The sequence below is a fragment of the Pteronotus mesoamericanus genome, unplaced genomic scaffold (assembly GCF_021234165.1).
Source record: "Pteronotus mesoamericanus isolate MK-2021 breed Mesoamerican mustached bat unplaced genomic scaffold, CSHL_Meso_final contig_20, whole genome shotgun sequence".
NCBI classification, from domain to species: domain Eukaryota; kingdom Metazoa; phylum Chordata; class Mammalia; order Chiroptera; family Mormoopidae; genus Pteronotus; species Pteronotus mesoamericanus.
The window spans coordinates 84,518,821-84,540,149 of record NW_026555085.1 but is presented as its reverse complement, the minus strand read 5'-3'; the positions used below and the strand labels follow the sequence as shown (position 1 = coordinate 84,540,149).

Here is a 21,329-nt window from a genome sequence, read left to right as displayed (position 1 = left end):
TCATCCCTGAAAGAAACCTCAGCGCATTAGCAGTCACCCTCTTTTTTTACCCCAAGTACCTCAGACGTAGGCAACTACGAATCTACTTTTGGTCTCTACATATTTCGTGTTAACAGAATCATATAATATGTAGTCTTTTGTGACTGACTTCTTTCAGTTAGTTAGCATGGTAAACTTTCAAGGTCAAAGAAATGACTAAAGAGAATTTTTATCTCATTTTAAGAATGGTCTATACATACTTGCTTTTTTAAAATGAATTACAAAAAATAGCTTTCTTAAATAGTTAATTGGTGACACATAGAAATTAGGTAATTCTTGGGTTGAAGTGTGTTTATTTTAATTGTTTGTGAATTACTTTGCTCAGTGTTTTGGAGCAAAAGCCATTAAAATCTAAAGTCAGGGTTTTGTAACCCTGTCTGGATTAGTTGGCTGTGCCCCATTTAGGGCCACAGGCTACATTCTTAATCTCACTTCACCACCTGGACTCTGCATATAGACTGCAGAGAAATTGGAAGGTCTGTGGATGGATGAGACCAAACCATTACTATTATCAGAAAGGCAATTCAGGAGACATTCTTGTTAAACCAAGGAGACATGTAGAAGGATAAAAAACAATAAGGCTTAGTACAGAGGTTTACAGACAACTCTCAACATCTAATTGTTTTTATCCTGCCAAACTTCACTAATGTGAATCAGTATATTAGAGTTTTTAAAAGATAATTGACCTATATTGCTTCTGTAATCTATACTGAAACAAGGATGTTTTCTCCCCCTACCTTAGGAGAAATCTCCCTGGAGATAGAGCAAAAGCTCTTGATATTATGATTCCCATGGTTCAAAGTGAAGGGCAAGTAGCTTCAGATATGTATTGCCTAGTTGGTCGAATCTACAAAGATATGTTTTTGGATTCTAATTTCATGGACACTGAAAGTAGAGACCAAGGAGCTTTCTGGTGAGTATGTAGGATCAGTTGCTTGATAAACCTATGACATAAAAAACTGTTTGCAAATTGAAGTGTTAAAAAATTGTTGTTACCATTTAGATTATATATTATGAAGTAAATCTTAGAATTTATAGCTTTAGTAAACAATTTTGATGCAATTCATTTAATATGGTAGAGTAAATTGGAGTAAAATTTAAAGAGCAGATAAAAAGATAATTTTAAAAATAATCTAAAAAATATTTCATATATAATATAATGACAGAAATGTAATTTTGTAGAAAATTTATACAAGCTAATATAAACACATGAAATAAGACCTGAATGAGTGGGAAAATATACCAAGTTTGTGGATTAAAAGACTTGATATTTTAAATCTCTGGTTGTATAGATGTAAATTATTATTAGCAGGGCTTACAATGAAATTTGACAAATTGATTCTAAAATTTATTTGAAAAATAAAGGACCAAAAGTAAGCAAAGTAGTTTTGGAGAGCAAGGTGGAGGGACTTGTTCTACCAGATAACAAGACTTACTATACAGGACTTACTAAACAGTTGTAATCATTAGACATTGCAGTATGAGTGTGAGCATAGAAAACACTGAAACAGAAGAAATAGCCTGGAACAGACTGAGATATTTATGAGACTAGATTTATGTCAGAATAGGAAAACTATGAGAAGAGGGGAAAAGATGGACTCCTCAGTAATACTACTAAGGAATTGGTTTATCTGCTTGTAAAAATAAATAAAATTAGGTCCCTACTTTAAGTCATACGCACACAAAAAAAGAAATCTAAGTGAATTAATGACCATAATATGAAAAAATACTTTTAGAATAAAATATATAAACTGCATTTATGACTTCGGGATAACTACCAAGGCCATAACTACCAAGACAGAGAGTCATAGCAGCTCTATCTAATACGTAGAAACAAACACAGGGAGGCTGCCAAAATGAGTAGAAAAAGAAGCATGTCCCAAATGAAAGAACTGATCAGAACTCCAGAAAAACAACTAAACAAAATGAAGATAATCTGTCAGATGCAGAGTTCAAAACACTGGTTATAAGGATGCTTAAGGAACTTAGTGAGCTCCTCAACAGCATAAAAAAGATCCAGTCAGAAACAAAGGATACCCTGACTGAAATACACAACAATTTCCAGGGAAACAACAGTAGAGTGAATAAAGCCAAGAATCAAATCAATGATTTGGAACATAAGGTAGCAAAAAACAACCAATCAGAACAACAAGAAGAAAACAGAATCCAAAAAAATGAGGATAGTATAAGCACCTTCTGGGACAACTGCAAGCCTTGCAACATTCACATTGTAGGGGTGCCAGAAGGAAAAGAGAAAGAACAAGAAATTGGAAATGTATTTGAAAAAATTATGAAAGAAAATGTCCCTAATTTGGTGAAGGAAACAGACATGGAAGTCCAAGAAACATGGAGAGCCCCAAACAAAATGGATGCAAAGAGGCCTACTCCAAGAAACAACATAATTAAAATGTGAAAGGCTAAAGATACAGAGAGAATCTTAAAAGCAGAAGAAAGCAGTAGTTACCTATAGGGGAGTTCCCATAAGACTGTCAGCTGATTTCTCAGAAGAAACTTTGCAGGCTAGAAGGGATTGCAAGAAATATTCAGTCATGAAAAGCAGGGACCTACAGCAAAGATTACTCTACCCAGCAAAGCTATCATTTAGATTAGAAGGGCAGAAAAAGAGCTTCTCAGATGAGAAAAAATTAAAGGAGTTCATTATCACCAAACCATTATTATGTGAAATATTAAAAGGACTGATTTAAGAAAAAGGAGGTCAAACTATGAACCATAAAATGACAATAAATACATGTTTATCAACAGTTGAATATAAAAAATTAAGCAAATAAGAAGAACGGAGATAGAATCATGGATATGGAGAGCATTTCGCGGGTTGCCAAATGGGAAGGAGTTGTAGGGGAATGAGCAAAGAGGTAAGAGGATTAAGTGCAAATAGGTAGTTAGAGAATAGCCATGGGAATGTGAAGTACAGTATAGGAAATGAAGTAGCCAAAGAACTTATATGCATGACCCATGGACATGAACAATGGCGTGAGGATTGCAGGAGGGAGTCGGAGTGCTGGGTGGAAGGGCCAAAGGGAGAAAAATTGGGACAACTGTAATAGCATACTCAATAAAATATAATTAAAAATAAAATAGAATAAAATTAAATAATCCAAAAAATAAAAATAGAAATTACCCATAAAAAAGAGCATTAGAATCTGATATTTGAAGCATTATGCCAGTGTAAATACTTCAATATGGCAGTGAAAATGAAATACAGAAGTAATCTCTAAAAGCCTGATTTTCATAGTTAGTGAGTTTAAATGGAAAACATCTCCTGTGAAGTGAGTGAGCATCATGCACATGAGTAAAACAGCGTTTCCCCACTTGAAAAACCAAACAATTTAGACTACTTAGAGTTTTCAAGGTCAAATAAAGCTTATGTAAGGAACAGGTTTTTGGTTTTTTTTTTAGGGGGCAGGGTGTTTTAGTTTTAACTTTCTATACTTCCAGATTTTGGCTTCTTTTTTATGGTTCCCATTTGCTGAGGAACATTAACTGTCTCTCAAAGGAGCTTTGTGTTCAAGGTCTTCAGGTCAAATTGAAGATGCCAAATTTCTATGATTTCATTTTAAGGTATCTGCTAATTCTTTAGGAAGAACAAGAAAGGCTGTTAGAGCTCAAAGCCTTTTAATGGGATGGTCCTTAGGGGTTGATCTTGTGTTGCTCTTATGTGTCACTCCCTGACTTACTTAGTAATATATGAATGTCATTTTTATTGTAGATTATTTATCTATAACCTGCTATTACTGTCATCTCCATTTGTCCTGATGGTTGCTAAAAAGGTTTCCCCCCAGTTTAACGTGTTTTTTTTCGTGCCCTGACACTGTAAAACCACTTCAATATTTCTTAATATTTTGATCAAATTTTCACTGTATTGCAAACCCCTTGATTCGTGTTGGTGTGATGACCGTACCCCCAACCTCCACATCTGTTAGAGCTGAGAAGTAAAAGAACCTCAAGGTGCTGACACAAAGGGGAGCACTGAAGCTACTAGGCTTCCTGCCAGACTTACCCAGGATTTCACATTTCCTGAGTCATGGATCCCAAAGGGATGTTTTAACTGACCTTGTTTGAGCCTCTGAGTTCTCACTTGTCAAATATTGGTGCTGGGATAAGGATTGGGATGTTAAGGCAGGTGGTCAGTCCCACAAGCTCCTTTCAGTTGACACTTGCCATGGCCTGAATAATTGTCTGTTGGTTTGAACAGACAGTGATCTACTGGCCATGAAAAGTTTAAGGATAAGGTCTTCAACATAGCAGAAAACATCCCCAAGCAGTTGTGATCCCAGTGGCTCATAGAACTCTTTCTGTCAGTTTCCCTTTCTAATATCTTTACAGAGTTCAGTTTTGCTGCCCTTTATTAGAGGGAGAAAGTCGTACACACTGAACATTGTATCTGGTACAGGTACTGTACCATGCACCCTTTTGCTTCTAGGGTAACCCTCTAATGAAGGCCTGTCTTCTGAATGGTTTACTTGGGAGCTCAGAATGTGAAAATAGAATATAAGAAAAATGTTTATGGCTTAGCTATTTTAAGTTTGCAGAACTATAATACATTGTTAGAACAATCTTTCATTGTTGAGTCTTGCCCAGAAGAGAGGATGAGCTGTGCGAAAATAAAAAATATGAAAAAAGTTTATGGTTTAGGTTTTATGAAATTTGCAGTATTGTAATATGTTGTTAGCACAAACTTTGGTTGTTGAATCTTATTTGGGACAGATGGAGGGTGAATGATTTGAATGAACACATCCTGCTGATTTAAGTGTAAAAAGAGAGTAGTTCTCTAACATTTGATATTTTGTATTGTCACTTCCTTAGTTATTTTTGTTCACTGAAGCTCTTGTGGATGGCTAAAATAATGCCATTTTTCTATATTTAAATGTCTATAATCCAAGTTAAGGTATTAAAAATGCCTTTTTGATTATAGATAAACTGCATTTAGCTTTTAGTTACTAAAAGATTGTAGTGTTGTTTTTTTTAAATCCTCATCTGAGGATATGTTTCATTAATTTTAGAGAGAGAGGAAGCATGAGAGAGAGAGAAACATCGATGTCAGAGAGAGAAACATCAATTAGTTGCCTATTGTATGCACCCTGACTGGGGATTGAACCTGAAACCCAGGTATGTGCCCTGGCTGGAAATTGAACCCGCAGCCTTTCAGTGTACAGGACGATGCTCCAGCCAGCTGAGCCACCCAGCCACAGCAAAAGGTTGTAGCTTTTTATCATAGCTGTTCAATATAAAGTTAAATATAAGTTAAAGAAAATAGCAATGGTGCCTATCACAAATATTAGTAGAGGATGCTGGGGCTGATACTAGATAAAGAAAAAGAGGAGAGAAAGAAACTGGGAGGATATCCAACTTTCAAAGTAAAACATACCGTGACCCAAGAGCCTAGAGCCTAGACTTATGCCCTAAAAAAAAGCCACAGAGTTTCTTGAATGACAGACTTAACTGAAACAACCCAAGGAAATATTACAGACTATGACTTGGAGGCCCATGGAAAGTTCATTGCCAAGATTATCTCCACAACATTTTAACCTAATCTAAAAAGAAAAAAGAAATAATCATGAAATAGTTATACTGAATTTATATGCAGAATACTTACTGAGGATATTTTGTTATATGCAGTATTTGTTTAATAGGTAAAAATAATAATCAGTCCCTAAAATTCAAGAGTTCAAACAAGGTTTTGGTATCTTACTAACTATTGGAGGCTTATACGCACCTCATTAGTAGGCAAGGTGGACATTTTTCTTCCTATTTTACAGCTGAGGCAATCGAAATTCAAAGAACTTAAGTGAATTTCTTGATGTCCTGTGACTAATAAAATTTCAAATCTAGTTTTTTTCAGATCTAGTGTTGTTTTTACTACATTTCAGGGACAGACATTTTCAGAAATGCCTGTATTGTTTTGTTGAAGTTGCTTGCACTTCTGGGAAACTGACAAAAGATAAAAGTTGACTCTAATTTTAGGCAAATTACTTAACCTTTAGGAAATTCTGCTTTTTACTTAAAAATAACACCAACCTACATGAGTCAGAATACTCTTAGCATCCTGCAAGTAGGAGAATACCCTACTCCAATGGTTTTAAGCAATAAGAAAATGTGTCTTTCAAAATATGAAGTTCAGAAATAAGGCACGATCTGGCATAGGTTGAGTCAGCAGCTAAAAATGTAAGGCCTGGCCTGTTCCTTCATCATTGCTGTGGGTGGCTCTGCCCTCAGGCTGGCCTTCTTAGGGTTGCAAGATGGCTACAGCCATTTCAGGCATCAAAACAGTTTCAGTACACCAAGGTCTGGAGACAAAAGGAGGCCACTTTTTCTGTGTCCTTTTTTTTTTAACCATCTTCCAGCTCACACATCCAAGCTAGATTTCCCTTCCCAGCAAAGAGGGACTTTTTGACTCTAGTGGTACACGCGCCAGAGCTGTGGTCTACCCCCTGGAGGGCAGACCAAGGGACGAGGCCTGCTTAGACCCTGGGTGGAAAGCTTAGAGCGCATGGGCAGGGAATTCCAGAGCCCAGGGACTAGAACAGAGGCCTGGAGGCTAGAGGAGGGCCTGAGGACAGTCCTCCGTAGCACAGGGCCTCCCTTTCTGTATCTTTTTCTAGAACTAAGAAAACACGTTCATAAAATCCTATCCCATCATGAAACACTTTGAAAAGTATATGATTGCCTAACCACTATACTGTACACCTGAAACTAATACAAAATATTGAATATAAACTGTAATTGAATAAAATTAAAAAAAATAGGGAAAAAACCTACCCCTGACTTTCCTTTATGCTTCTAGTATTTCATCGTTAGCCCAATAGTACACAAATCACCAGCAAGATTATTACAGCTGGTTTAAACCGATCACTTGAGGAGGAATGAATGCTCTGTTGTGAGGATTAAATAAAGCAACATATGTTTAAGTCCTGGAATGGTAGGCACTTGTGTTATATCCTTAGTATATAATATGTGAAAATATTTTCTATTTCTTTATATTTTGTCATATTTATCCCTGTTCAAAAAGGACAATAACAAGGCCCTGGCCAGGTAGTTCAGTGGATTAGAGCATCATCACCCTAGGCCAAGTTTATGGGTTTGATCCCCAGCCAGGGCACATATAAGAATCAACCAATGAATGCATAAATAGTGGAACAAGAAAATCAGTGTTTTTTTTCTTCTCTCTTCCCCTACTCCTCTCTCTAAAATCAATAAATGAATTTTTAAAAAAAACAACATTATTAACAAGATTAAATTTTTCCTTTCCTAAAAATTCCTCAAGAGTTTTCTTTCTCTTTCTGGATCTAGCTGAACATTTTATCTTATGAGGGAAAAGTTACATAGAGTCTCTGAATATTTTCTATATAGGCTTTGTTTGAGTTTCCTGTGCCCTGGTTGTCATGGGGTCACATGAGATAGGCAGTGATTGGACTCATATTTGTTTTAGAGATGACGATCTCATTCGTAAGGGAGATGTAAAGTCATTCTCAGAACTTTGAAAGGAAATTTGGTGCCATTACTATATTGGTGCAATCATGTCTTTCCAGTAAAGATCCATAGGCAGGAAATTAAAAGAATTAAGTCTATTTTTAGCATTAATATGTTCATTTTTCCATAGTAACTTGGAAAAGGACAGCCTTGCTTTATCAACTAATTTTCTTTTACGTCATTGAAAGTGCTGTTCAAACAGTGGTGTGTGCCTAATAACACTTTAGTTTTTATTTTATTAATGGAGTTGGCTTGACTTTGGAAGAGTTATGTAACACACCAGTCAACCTGCAAATAAATATCAATGTCTATTTTCCATTTGCCAGCCTAGCCCTTTATTCGTTTTCTTGACTTCAAGATAATCTTTCTCTGTGTAATCTCTATTACCCTCCTTCCTCCCCACCCCAGTTTTATCTCACCATTCTTCCACTGACATCATTTTTAGGTTAGTCCTTTATTGTGTCTAATAGGTGAGTTTCCCATTTTTGGATGTTTTTTATTTTTTGAACACAAAGCCTAAAGAGTTCTTAGTAATTCGGCATGATCACCAGCTCTTCAGTATGCAGATACAGATGGCTCTTAAGGGGCCAGCAATGCCAGGATGTCCGTGAGACTTGGGTAAAACACACAGTATACTCACTGTTGCTTTGTTAAAAAGCACCCTGATTTAATACTGCATTCAGCAGATGATAGACTGGATGAAGCATGTTATGGCTTGACCAAGTCGAAGTCCAAGAATGATAATTTAATATGTCACTGTGGAGGTTTCCTAATTATGGCTAACAAGTACTAGTACCTAAAGAGAGCAGCTGAAGCTTGCTTTATGTAATGTAGTTGTCAGCAAAAGGAGAGAATTGGAGGGTTGCCAGAAGTTATGCTGAAAAGGAAGGAGAATATAGAGGAATGCTGTGATTGCACTTTGTGAACCAAAGCAATCATTTCTAAGCCTGGCTGAACATTATATCACTTGGTGAGTTTTTCAGAAAGCTGAGTTCATTACCTCTGGAGATTCTGCTTAGTGGTTCCTTTTTATTGACTAGATTAAGCTAATTGATAATATGACTATTCCCTTTTTATTAAGTGTTTAGATTTTGCTGTTACTCCCTTCCTCCTAAATTTTTACTGTTCTTCATATTCTTAAAGATTTGATTAAATTTAAGTCTTTGGCCCCACCTCTATTTCTTCAGAGCATTCCCAGAAGTGTCTCCAGCCATCTTTCCAGCCTTCATAGAATATGAGATTTGCATTTTAGTTGGAGAGAATTGGCAGGTATTGGAAGGATAAGATTAGGTTGATCATAAATACATGAGAACTGTCCATTCTCAGAAGCAGTCAAGTGCACCCTAAATCCCTGAGCTGTGCTTTCTTGTTGTGAGCAGTTGGTGAAGGTGAAAGGAGATGAGAATACTTTAATTTGGCATGGGTGCAATGTAAAAGTGTCTCTCCTGCACTGCTCTTGGGAATATGAATTAGTAAGACCTTTCTGGAAAGCAATTTGGCATTGTGCATCAAGAGCTTTGAAATAATTCAGGTTCTTTAATCTACTTACGTCCTTTGGACACCATCCTAAAGAATTAGATATATTCACAACAGTATTCACTACAGTGTTCACTAAGTTTATGGTACCAAAAAAATAGAAAGAAACCTAAATGTCCAATAGTATGGAAAATGTTAAATGAAAGACAGCATGGCCATGTGATGGAATATCATTCATTCAAAACTGGAGAGAGTTGGTGGTAAATGTACAGGGTGGAGCAAAAGTAGCTTTACACTTCTAAGTATGTGACATAGTTTATTTTTGTATTATTATTTATTATTATTTGCCATATGAACAACTGTAAACCTACTTTTGCCCCACCTTGTATACGTGACATAAAACTTAACATTTTAACCATTTTTAAGTGTGATTCAGGGACATTAAGTACAGTTGAATTGCTGTGCTACCATTATCACTATCTCCAACTTTTCTCATCTTGCAAAATTCAAACGTTGTACTTGTTAAACAATCTTGTATTCTCCCCTCCCTTTGGCACCTAGGAACCACCATGCTATTTTCTATCTCTATGTATTTGACTACTCTAGTAGTTCATATAGGTGGATCATATGGTATTTGTCTTTTTGTGTGTGTGACTGGCTTATGTCACATAGCATGACATTCTCCAAGTTCATCCATGTTGCGGCATATGTCAGAATTGCCTTTTTAAGGCTGAATAGTTGTGTTCATACACCACATTTTGTTTAGCCCCTCATCTTGTCGATGGGCATTTGGGTTGTTTTCACATTTTGGCTCTTGTGAGTAATGCTGCTATGAACACTGCTACACAAATATCTGTTTGAGTTCTCTGCTTTCAGTTCTTTTGGGTATATATCCAAAAGGAAATTGTGGTTTAAAAATAATCTTTAATATCATATCAAATATTAAAAGATTATAAAAATAGTATCATTCTCTTTTGGGAGGGAAGAGTATGCACATAGTAAAAGGACTGGAAGAACATAATTAGAATTTGAGATTCTTTATTTTTCTCTCTGACTTTCTAGTATAAGGAATATATACAAATACACAGTTTGAATTAAACAGAGGGTTCCCCACTCCATCTCCAGGTGAAATCAACAGAGTAATTTGGCATTAGTTGTCTTCTAATGCTGTCCTGCTTTTGCCTCTGAGTTATGTGAGTGATAATTTCAGAAATATCCCTAGAGATGTAGAACACCATGCAATTCTAATTTAATTACTTTTATGTCTCACAGAAAGAATCATAGCAGTTCTATCACAAAGAAGGAAAAAAGACATCTAAATAGAAAGAGCTTGATTTAAGCTTAGTTTTTTCTTTGATGGCAAGTACGTGTTATTTAGGTAGAAATAATCAGTTCAAGAATATTTCCCTTATTCTTGACTTTATTGAATGTCTCAATGTGGATGCAAAAAAATGACTAAGTTTTTCTTATGAAGACTTCATCATTCCATAATTGAGCACTTAGAGCTAGCTAGCAATCAGCTGACAGATAAAGGACTAGTAATAAGGCAACCCTTGGACAAAATGTATTGCTTTGGAAGTTTAACAAGAGGTTTGCATCTTTTTAATCTAATAATGAATTGAAGAATACAAATTATTTGTCCTATTTCTATAAATATTTAGTACTAAAATAGAAAAGAATCAACAGTAGTGGAAATAACTTCATATAGTTACTCAAAGTCACTAGACTTCTCTTAAGGTATGACTGTCCTATTCCACCCTTAAGATTTCATTCCTTCATGAAGCCTTCTTTAATGTAGCCTAACTCAACATCTGATCATTTTATTTCTTTATCTTTATAGATAGGTTTACAATATTAATCATTGTTTATAGATTTCTTTATGTGAGGACTAACATTTTTCATGGTCATTTATCCTCTTGCTAGTTAAACTCTGAAGTTTTCAATGACATAAAATTTCTTCTTTGGTTCTTTTTTATGGGGATATTCAGCAGTCTTGCCATATCAGTCTTTTACAGGTGTTAGTCTTTAGTCTAATAAGATTGATCAAATAAACATATTTTATGACAAAAACCATTCTTTCCAAGTATTCTTCAATACTTATTTCTATTGTATGTAGAATACACACTTTATCCTAAATATGAAAGGTCTCTGTTTTTTTGTTGTTGTTGTTGTTCTTTTTCCTTTTTCACCCAGCTCCCTTTTCAAAAAAAAAAAAAAGTAATGAAAAAACTTAAAAAAAAAACATTTTTCAGACACACTGAAGAGTAAGCAAAGTGATACAGAGAAGAGGGCTCAGGCCTTGGAATCCAGCAGAACTGGATAAAGTTCCCACTGGACCACTGCTACCCACTGGACCACTTCTAAATGCATGGCTTAATATTTCCATGCTTCAGTTTCATGATCACTAGACTTGAGAAAATCTTCCCTATCCGAAAGAGTTGTCAGAATTAGAAATATTAGGCCTGAAAGGTCAACTATAATGCCTTACACCTAGTAGGTGCTCAGTAATCTAAGCCAGGTAAAATTACTGTTTCTTTTACCATTTCATGGTAATCACAGCTTTCCTTGGTAGGATTTGTCATCTGTGCTATACTTTATTTTTGTTAGAAATAAACTGTCCCCATTTGTAGGAAGAGTATATATTCCCATCAATGACACTAGGTTTGGATGTGTGTCTTGCTTGATGCGTGTCATCAGCAGAATTTTTAAGAGCCATGTTGTGGTTTTGCCATGTGTACTTTTCCTTAGCTATTTCCCAGAGAAAGCTGCTCCTTCACTCTGGGCCTCAGAGGGATAACAACGTGAAGCAGAGCTGAGCCACCTAATGCAGAAACAGGGTGTGAACAGCGTTTCAAGCCACTGGGGTTTGCTGCTGTTTCATACTATGGCCAATTACCGCAAAAAGACAGATGCATCATCTTCAGCCAAAATGGATGGTTTCACTATTTGAACAGCTATATGAATTCTTATCAAGTTTGAGTCTTAAAAATAATAAAATGGAATGATAAAATATATATGGAAAATTAGCACCGAGGAACTAGAGAATACAAATATGCCAATAATAAGGATCAACATGCTTGGTATAACTGAGCTTCAGGCTTTTTAGTAGTTACATGAAAATAAAAGATTGTATACTTCTTCAGAGGAAACTGAACTCTCCCTAGCAATAAACAAAAGGAATTTCTCATGTAAGGCGTTATGTAGGCAATAAGGAAAGCTATATAAACAATGCCATCAATATTTTTAACAAGTAGTGAATTCAAAAAATGTTAAAATGTAACATGGTGAAGGTGATAGGCAAATCACTCATTTAATGTGATGCAAGGATGTAGTTTTATGATCATATGGTTTTATCAAAGTCAGAATTTAGATTACTGAAAGAACTGCTATGTTTATCACTTGTCTCATCCCCGTCTTCGGTCTCAATATTCAACTATTATAATGTGGTATGATGAGCCCTAGAAAAACAGGAATAATTAATCTTATTGGTATTTATATTTTCATTAAAATATAGTTTATCGTAACAGAAAAAAGACATAAATGTTTCATTTTCATTGGTTTTCACACATAGGGAGCAGCTAGCCAATATTTATTGATGGCTTTGGGTCATGTCCTACTATTTACATCTTCTTTGTAATGCCTTTAAAAGATATATTTCATGTTCTGTGGTTTCAGGAGAAATGAAAGAATTTATTTGTTGAAAAATATTGACTACCTTGATATGAATTGGTAGAAAGGAGAGTATAACTTCTTTCTTCTCTTATATTCATTTTTATTGGGAACTTCTTAATTCTGAACAAACACAAAGGCCTTTGAGACTTATCTAAGACTTATAAATCCTGTTTGTCCTTGATAAGACTAGGGTTGGATATCAGTAGTTTGGATACCTGCTTTTTCCATTTTAGAACTGGGAATTCTGGAGAGATAAAAATGCTTTTTAATCACCAACGGTGACACAGTTGGAAATACTTTTTTCTTACTCCACACACATAACTATTAAAGCCGAATAGTTAAGATTAATATATATTTGATTTTTGTTTGCATTCAGAGACACTTGTTCTATTTAGAGAGTAAGACACTTAAAAAGGGCACATGATCCTAATACTTAGAAAAATGTACCTTTTCTTTCCTTTTTAAGCTTAACTTATTTTAAATTATGGAAAATTTCAAGTATATATAAAAGCCAAGAATATACTATAATAGACACTATTATGCCTGCTGCCACTTTTGCTATTTCTGTCTTTCATTTTCACCATTAAGTAAGAATGCCTTTATCTTGAAATTATAATGTATTTTTCCCTACATAACCTTTTTTTGTATCATCAAATATTCATTAGGTATTTAGACCTTATATTTTCTTCAATCTGATTTTTTTAAAATAAAAGTTTCATTTCATATTTGTATCAGATAGTTTCTGTTAGTCACCAGGGCATTTATTTTAATTTTCTTCTTTGTGGTCCCAAATGAAATAATATTGAATATTGTTGCCTGTTCAGTGATGTATGTGAGGAGACTCTAGAATGGATCCTAGAAGTGTTACCTTGAAAACACAGTGGCTATGCAAAAAAACTGAAGTCTTTTGAAATGCTGAAGTGTTTTCAAAGGTTGATACTCAGTTTCATGCATATTCAGAAAAGGGTTTTTATTCTCTTAGAGCTAAAATTAGTATGCACAGGCACAATCACTGTTTTTCTTAATTTTTTAGCGCAATTAAGTTCTTTATTTCATTTCTGTATCACTCTTATGGAACTGATTGTTTTAGTATGTTACCTGTATGATCCTCCTCATTGCTTTGTGTATTTTTAAGGCTTTTCATAAAACCACTGTTAAAGATATGTGCACCATTCTAATTTTTTAAATTTCCATTGCTTACACATGCACACACACACACTATCTCACATTTCTGGTAAACTACTGAAGAGGATGTTTTTTAAAGACTGGGTTGCTATGGTGAGGGTGGGTTAAGTGGGGGAATGCAATGGAGCTGAGAGTGAGTATGCAGTCACTTAAGCATTAAATCCTAATAGCACACTAGATTCTGGGGTAAAGGCCAAGGGAATATTTCTCCTTGCCTAGGCATTGGAATTATGCAAACAGAAGCTATTGCATACCTTGAAAAAGTAAACGTGTTCATTTGTTTTTTCTTATAGGTTCAAAAAGGCATTTGAAAGTGAGCCAACACTACAATCAGGAATTAATTATGCAGTCCTTCTTCTGGCAGCTGGGCACCAGTTTGAATCTTCCTTTGAGCTCCGGAAAGTTGGTAATCACTGCTTGATATTTTACATGGAAATCCCTAAACTGGAGCCAACTTGGTACAGAGAAAAAGAATCATTGATAGATACACTTTTGCTTTGTATCTCATCTGACTTTCTGAAAAAGCTTTTTTATTGTATATCCTTGTTTAGTGTTTCACAGTATTGTGCAGAATCCTATATTGGAGTGTGATTCAGTTTTTAGTTTATTTTACCTATTAAAAAAAAACAAAAAACCCTAGTTAATAGTTATTGTTTTAGCTCAAACTAATATAGAAAATCTGGGGTCTGTATTCAGCCTTCAACTCCCAAATAAGGAAGTGTTTTTGTGAAACATCAGGAACATTTTCTATGTTAACTTGAGTTTGCTTTTGCTTTCCTGGTGATTTAAAAAAAAAAAAGAAGAAGAAGAAGAAGAAACCGCCGATATTTTCTGTTTCTGTTTCTTATGCACACCTGCCCCTGTGATTTCAGTGGCCTTGGAAGTGGGGTCTCCAGTGTCCCAGAGCACCAGGTCAAGCAGATGCTGTTAGCAATGACTGATCCCCACAGAGACCACCTCTGAATTGTAGCTGTTGATTGATAGGATATATTTTGTTCCTTTTATGTGTGGATGTTATCTCATCTGTTGACCCTTCTTTGAAATGTAAAGAAATGAGGGCATATTAGTGAACAAATTTTTGTGTGATTTTCTTGGTTCTAGCTTTGGTAACATTTTTTTAAGATTCTAGAGACCAGAGGCTTTCTACAGTAGTCAGATTTTGCTCTCTCTTTGAGTATGTAAACGCAGTCTTTTAGAGAACTTTTACAACTCTTGTAAGAGTTATTACTACAGACAGAAATATTGGACCTAATTTTTCCTGGAGAAAAAAATTTGATCTTAGTGAAGTATGAACAGTAGAAGTTTTCCTTTAAGGTTTTTAACTGGAGAATGTTTTTGTTTAATTTTCTTCAAAAAATAATGAGTCCTGGGCATTTTTTACATTATTTTGAGAAGGGCTAATATGAGGGGGGACCCAAAAACCCCAGGAATTATCTTCTGGAAGGCGGACCCCTTGTAGTACAGGCTTCCCCGCCAGGTGAGTGTTCTAAGAACCCATCTGTATCAGTGCACCAGTTGGCGATGTTGTAACATCCTGTGTTCAGCTTCATTGAATTTTTCTGAAGACTCTTTCAACACATTTGCCCATCTCGTGATGGGTGATTTACGAGTGCACCTGCCCACACTGCTCTGATCATTGAGAAGTTTTTGACCAAAACACAGCATGACCCCTGTGCCCTACCGCCCCCCCCCCCACATTCACCTGATCTTGAATGAGCGATTTCTTTTGTTTCCCTGGATGAAAAAGCTCCCCAAAGGGAAACATTTTGCAGATGTGGAAGAGGTAAAACAAAAAAACATCAGAAACACTAAAAGGCATCCAAATCGACAAGTTCAAAAACTGTTTTGAGCAGTGGAAAAAAACATCTCGATAGGTGTATTGCATCAAATGGAGAGTACTTTAAAGGTGACTGATGTTTAAGCATGTAAGAATGAATACACTATTTTTAATAAATACATTTTGGGGTTTTTTGGGTTCCCCCCATAAAATAGCCATATGTAATGTTCTACGGAACCTTAGAAGTCCCATAAAGTTTGAGTATTAAGTACTTTTTGAAAGGCCCAGACTTAACTAATGATAAAACACTTGTCACTGCTGGATAGCACAAGTATTTGATACACAAAGCTTTATTTGAAGTACTGTTTTCAGTCAGTAAGTGAAATAAGAGAAAATACATTGCAACTTGTGCTTTTCAGAAATTATGATTATAATAAAATTTTGCATCTAAGGTTAATTTCAAAACTATACTGGCGAAATAATCAGTGTATCTTCATGTATCAGTGATCTAAAAATAATTCATGTTGCTTTATTCTTGAAGTTAAGGTGAATTTTTATTGACATCTCCAGATTATTAAGGAACTGATATTCATTTGCATTTGCAGATAGAGCAATAACCTAGTGGTTTGAAAATGTACAGTTTTAAGTTTTCATTTGTAAGTTAAATGTAGCTTAATATGGTCAGCACACTGCTCAGAGAGATCTCACCACAAAAAAGAAGTGGTACATGTGACCTGATAGAGGCAGTAGCTAATGCTATGATAATAGTCATCATTTTTGCAATATGTAAGTATATCCAATCAACACGTTGTACATCTTAAACTTACACAATATTATATGTCGACTGTATCTTCATAAAGCTAGAAAAGAAAGAAAGAGGGCCAGCACCAAGCTTTAAAGAACTGTAATTAATAGAACTTTGTAAAGGAAACATACTTTAATTTTTTTTTCCCATGGACTCATTTATAATATATGTTGAACAAGAACTTGAAACTATTATGAAGTTAAATTTTAAATTTTGGAAATTGCAAAACTTAGACTTAAAATAGGACAATGAATTTTTAGCTACTGCAAGAGCTGTTTTAGACTTTTAAAATTCTGTGATATATACTCTAAGTTATATGTTCATAATAACTAAAAGGCAGTTAAAAGTCACTAATTTAGATTCTGTTCAATTGTAAATTATGCTAATCAACATGGATTGACCTATCTAAAGTTACTTTTTATATTGTAAAATAGCATTAAAGGGATTTTCAAGGAAAACCAGGGCGACTAAATAATTTAATAGTCTACTATAATAACATTAATACTATTTAATAAAACAAGAGTAATTAGTAACATATTTGGTATATTTTGAAGATACACTTTTTTCAGTGCTTTCTTGTATTCTCCCATTCCTTCTCTTGGGCCCTTTAAAACATATAAATTAGTCTGAATTACTGAATTTTTTATAGTAATCAGACTTTTCTGTATGAAATCTCTATTTTTAGATGTATTTTGGTATTTTGATTTATTTATTTATACAAGGTAAACAATTGAAAATTAAGATGGCATAAGATGGTCACAAAACCTGAAGCTTTCTAAACATTATGTGAAGACCTCTAATGTAAGAAACGATTCTTAAGTACATTGTTGCTCAAAGACCTTTAATTCTAGTTGTGTTTGTTTGAGGTTATGACTAGTTGCTTTATGATGTGTTTCACTTTCCCAGTTTTTGAAAAATCATTGGTGTTTAAACTATTTAGAACTGAGTTTTAATAACACAGAATATCATCTTACATTTTCACCCTATTTGTGCTTTCACAAACCTTAAAATTAATATTCAAACTTTGGGTAAATAAAAGATCATTGGCTTTTTTAACTATATTATACTTTATGGGGGAGTGAGAATTATAGGCTTGAGTCTGCTACAGTAATAATGACATAATAAGAAATAGTGTGATTGGAATTCATACAAACCACTATTTGAATCTCATTTTTAGGGAGCACTAAAAATAAAATTTACTGTACTGAATATAAAAAAAATCTATGACTCTATAAAGATAATCAAGAAAGAAATCAAAACAAAAATAAAATCCATCACCAAGCACAAATCAACTCATTTTTTTTCCATGGAGGTGACCAACTTTTCAGAAAACTGGAAATTATAGGGAAAACATTGAGTACTTTTTGTTCCTTTTAAAGACGTAATGTAGTTCATCCAGGTGACGAGATAAAGCCCATGTTAAGGCATGCTGCATACTAAATGTGTTTTGTTCAGGAGAATATATTCTTCAAAAGAATAAATGATAAAACTGATAATGAAAGAAATGTTGAAATAATGATTTTGGCAAGGATCAATGAAAATACTTATTTTTAAAAGAAATTATATTTGCATACTTACATGGTACCAAATCTCACTCACAGATTGCTTATTAGTTATGAAGAACAGTTGGTACTTACACTTCCTCTCCTCCAGGCATGACGCTGTCAGTGTCCCACCTGGCATCCCTCGTGGGATGGCTCCACGCGGTCCTCCTGATATGGTGAATTTGGAGTGAGCAGCCTCTCCTATGAAATCGTCTCACCAAAATGTTTAGCCTGAATCTTAAGATCTAACATCCAGTTAATAGGAGTCACAGTGTCTAGAGAAATAAATCAGACACCATCATGAAGTGCCATCAGATAGATCCAGAATGTAAGGACATTGCACAAGGCAGCCCTCCTTGTCTGTTTGAAAAACCAATGCCATGGCCCTCACTGGTGTGACTCATTTGGTTGTGCATTGTCCCGCAAAGCAAAAGATCCCTGGTTCAATTCCCCGACAGGGCACTTGCCCGGGTTGTAGGTTTGGTTCCCAGTTGGGGTGTGTACAAGAGGCAACTGAGTGATGTCTTTCCTTCACATTGATGTTTCTCTCCCTCTCTTTCTCCCTCCTTTACCCTCTCTCTGGAATTCATAAAAGAAAAAAAAATTTTCAAATCAATGTCATGGAAAGAAGTGTAGGTGGATTGGTTATGATAAATTAGAGTTCACAAAATAAACAAATATGATGAGTAATTCTTGATTGGATTCTGCTTTGAAACATAAAGGCTATGAAAGACATATGAGGAACTATCAGAGAATTTGAGTTAGGACCAGATAATTAGGACTAGATAATATTAAGGAATTGTTATTTGTGTTAGGTACAGTAATTGAAGAGGAGAATTTAAATTTTATTTATGTGCTGCAGTAGTTAAGGGTGAAATGCCATGATGTCTGTAATTTAATTTGAAATGTGCAACAAAAATATTCAGGGAGGTGAAGCAATAGCAAAAGGTTAGCAATAATTGAAAATAGGGCCCTTCATTGTAATATTTTTTTCTCCCTTCATGTATGTTTGGAATTCTTCCTAACAGAAAATTGAAATGGAAAGAATCTAATCTCCACTATTTATGAAAGCTCTATGACCTTAGACAAGTTGTTAAAGGTCTCTGAGTTCTTTTTTCCTTACTGGAAAAAGGAGATAATCTGGTTGTATGGATTGAAAATTACATTTCCAATGTGCTTTGTATCATGGTATGTATCTAATGAGTTTGTCGGTAAAGACTCTATTTCCTAACTTTCTCCATTAAAGCAGCTCTTAAATCTAATAGTAGCTCCAAATTGTAAATCTGTGATAAAACTAAACTATTAAAAAACTTCAGTGCTTAGAAGCCAACCAGTTCTAATTAGAGCATTGTCTCTATTTAAATTGCCTAAACAGACAATTGAATCTTGATATTTGAAGTAATAGTGACATACTGTTCATTGCTTGTAAATTTAGCCAGAATTTTTTTTAATCCTCACCTGAGGATATGTTTTATTGATTTTAGAGGGAGAGAGACAACAGTCGGTTACCCTCTATACATGCCCCGACTTGGGATTGAACCCACAATGTAGGTATGTGCCCTGACCAGAATTGAACCTGCAACCTTTGGTGTACAGTGGATTGGACAATGCTCCAACCAACTGAGCCACCCAGCTATGGCTAGCCAGAGTTTTTTTTTAAGAAAAATATCCAGCTGGTAAGGACGTGGTAAAAAAGTATAATTGTACATCAATAATAGTGCTTTAGCAATTTGGCCCTATGCATCAAGAGCCTTAAAAATGTTGCCTAGCACCAAGTATAATGCTACTTCTAAGACTCGTTCCTATGGAAATGATTTTTAAGGATGGAAAAAATGTGTTATGTACTAAGATGTTTATTCCTGTATTCCTTGAGGGGGAAGCTTCTAATTATAACCAATTAAAGCCATGTTCTTAATTTCATACCTAAAAGATTACTGTCTTCATGTAGAAACAGTTTTCATACATCATGTGGAAAAAACATAAAAGCTAATTCTCAAAAGAAGTACAAACATGAAAAGACAGTCAATTTCAATAGTTTAAAAAAAAGAATTTTTTTTCTTCATCAGATTGGTAAAGATGAAAGGACATGATAGTATCCCTAATTGGGAAGGTGTGGGCAAGAGATTATTGTTAGTGCCACTAGTGAGAATGTAAATTGGTGCAGCATTTCTAAGGAGAATTTGGCAAAATGTATCAAAACTTAAAATGGACACATATGCACCTAGAAAGTCCAGGGTTAGGACTTTATGACAAAGAAATAATTGAATGAGTACACAAAGCTATGTGTACAAGAATGTGTATAGTAATAAAAAACCGTCATCAGCTTCATTTGTCTAAATAAATTGTGACTTAGCCATATGCTAAAATACTATTTGCTATAAAAACAACATTTTATCTAAATGCTGAATGACTTGGTGTCATGATCATGTGATAGATTTATGCGAAGGCGAGAACGAACTTCAGGAATTCAAGGATAAATTTGAAATTTTATGTAAAAACTATTATTGTACCCCCTTTACTATTAAACATATTCTTAATTCCTATTTAAATGTTTGACCTGGTTTGGCTGCTAGATCAGACCTGGGTTCATAGTTTTGCACCTAAGACACAATAAAGAGATGCTCATTTTCAGCTTGATTGGTAGAGACGTGTTTTTCACATCTCGTTTTTCCATCACATTTTCTTCTTTCCTTTGTATTCATTATATTTCTTATTAGGTCCAGAGAGGAGATCATGGATGTTGTTGAATATATGTGTGTAATTTTTTTTATCTCATGAAATTTTAAGGTAACAAAGCTATTCTCTTTTTAACTTATCACAAAATATGGAGAGTGGACATTTTCATGAAATGCTCGTGGCTTAAGTGGAATTATATAATAAAAAGCATCAAGTTTTTAAAAATATTTTGTCTCATTATAAAATACACAGATTCATAACTCATGAAATACAAAATGGACACACGTAAGAGATTTTAGTTAATTGATATTGAAACCAATAAGAGGAATGTCCAGTTCAAAGAACATTTAAGAAGTAGAGTATTTACAGATAATTTAACAAAGAAATGTTAGGATAAGATTTCTGCGTTTGATTAAAAAAGACAAGTTTATGTTGAACAGGTCATAATCTTAGGGATTATCTCTTTTACTAGACAGAAATTATTGGGTTGTCTAAAAAGGCCCTATACCTTTTTCCATAAAATAGAAGACACATTTAGCATTTTCACCAATAACTTTATTGATCTGGATATTTTGAGTGTGTTGGCTCTATCCGGAATTACATAGTGTTGGTTGTTCTCAATTAATGTTTTGATTTGATCGCTATCAACTTCAGCTGTTCTACTGAC

General features: G+C 34.6%; 1 protein-coding gene across 1 annotated transcript in view; it reads left to right on the top strand.

Moving 5' to 3' along the window:
- MAP3K5 (mitogen-activated protein kinase kinase kinase 5) overlaps positions 1 to 21,329 on the top strand; it is a 169,883-nt gene that overhangs the window by 71,384 nt on the left and 77,170 nt on the right. The window contains exons 7-8 of the mRNA XM_054570020.1: positions 782 to 952; positions 14,154 to 14,266. Of these exons, the coding sequence (XP_054425995.1) occupies positions 782 to 952; positions 14,154 to 14,266 (284 nt within the window). The remainder of the gene's footprint in view (positions 1 to 781; positions 953 to 14,153; positions 14,267 to 21,329) is intronic.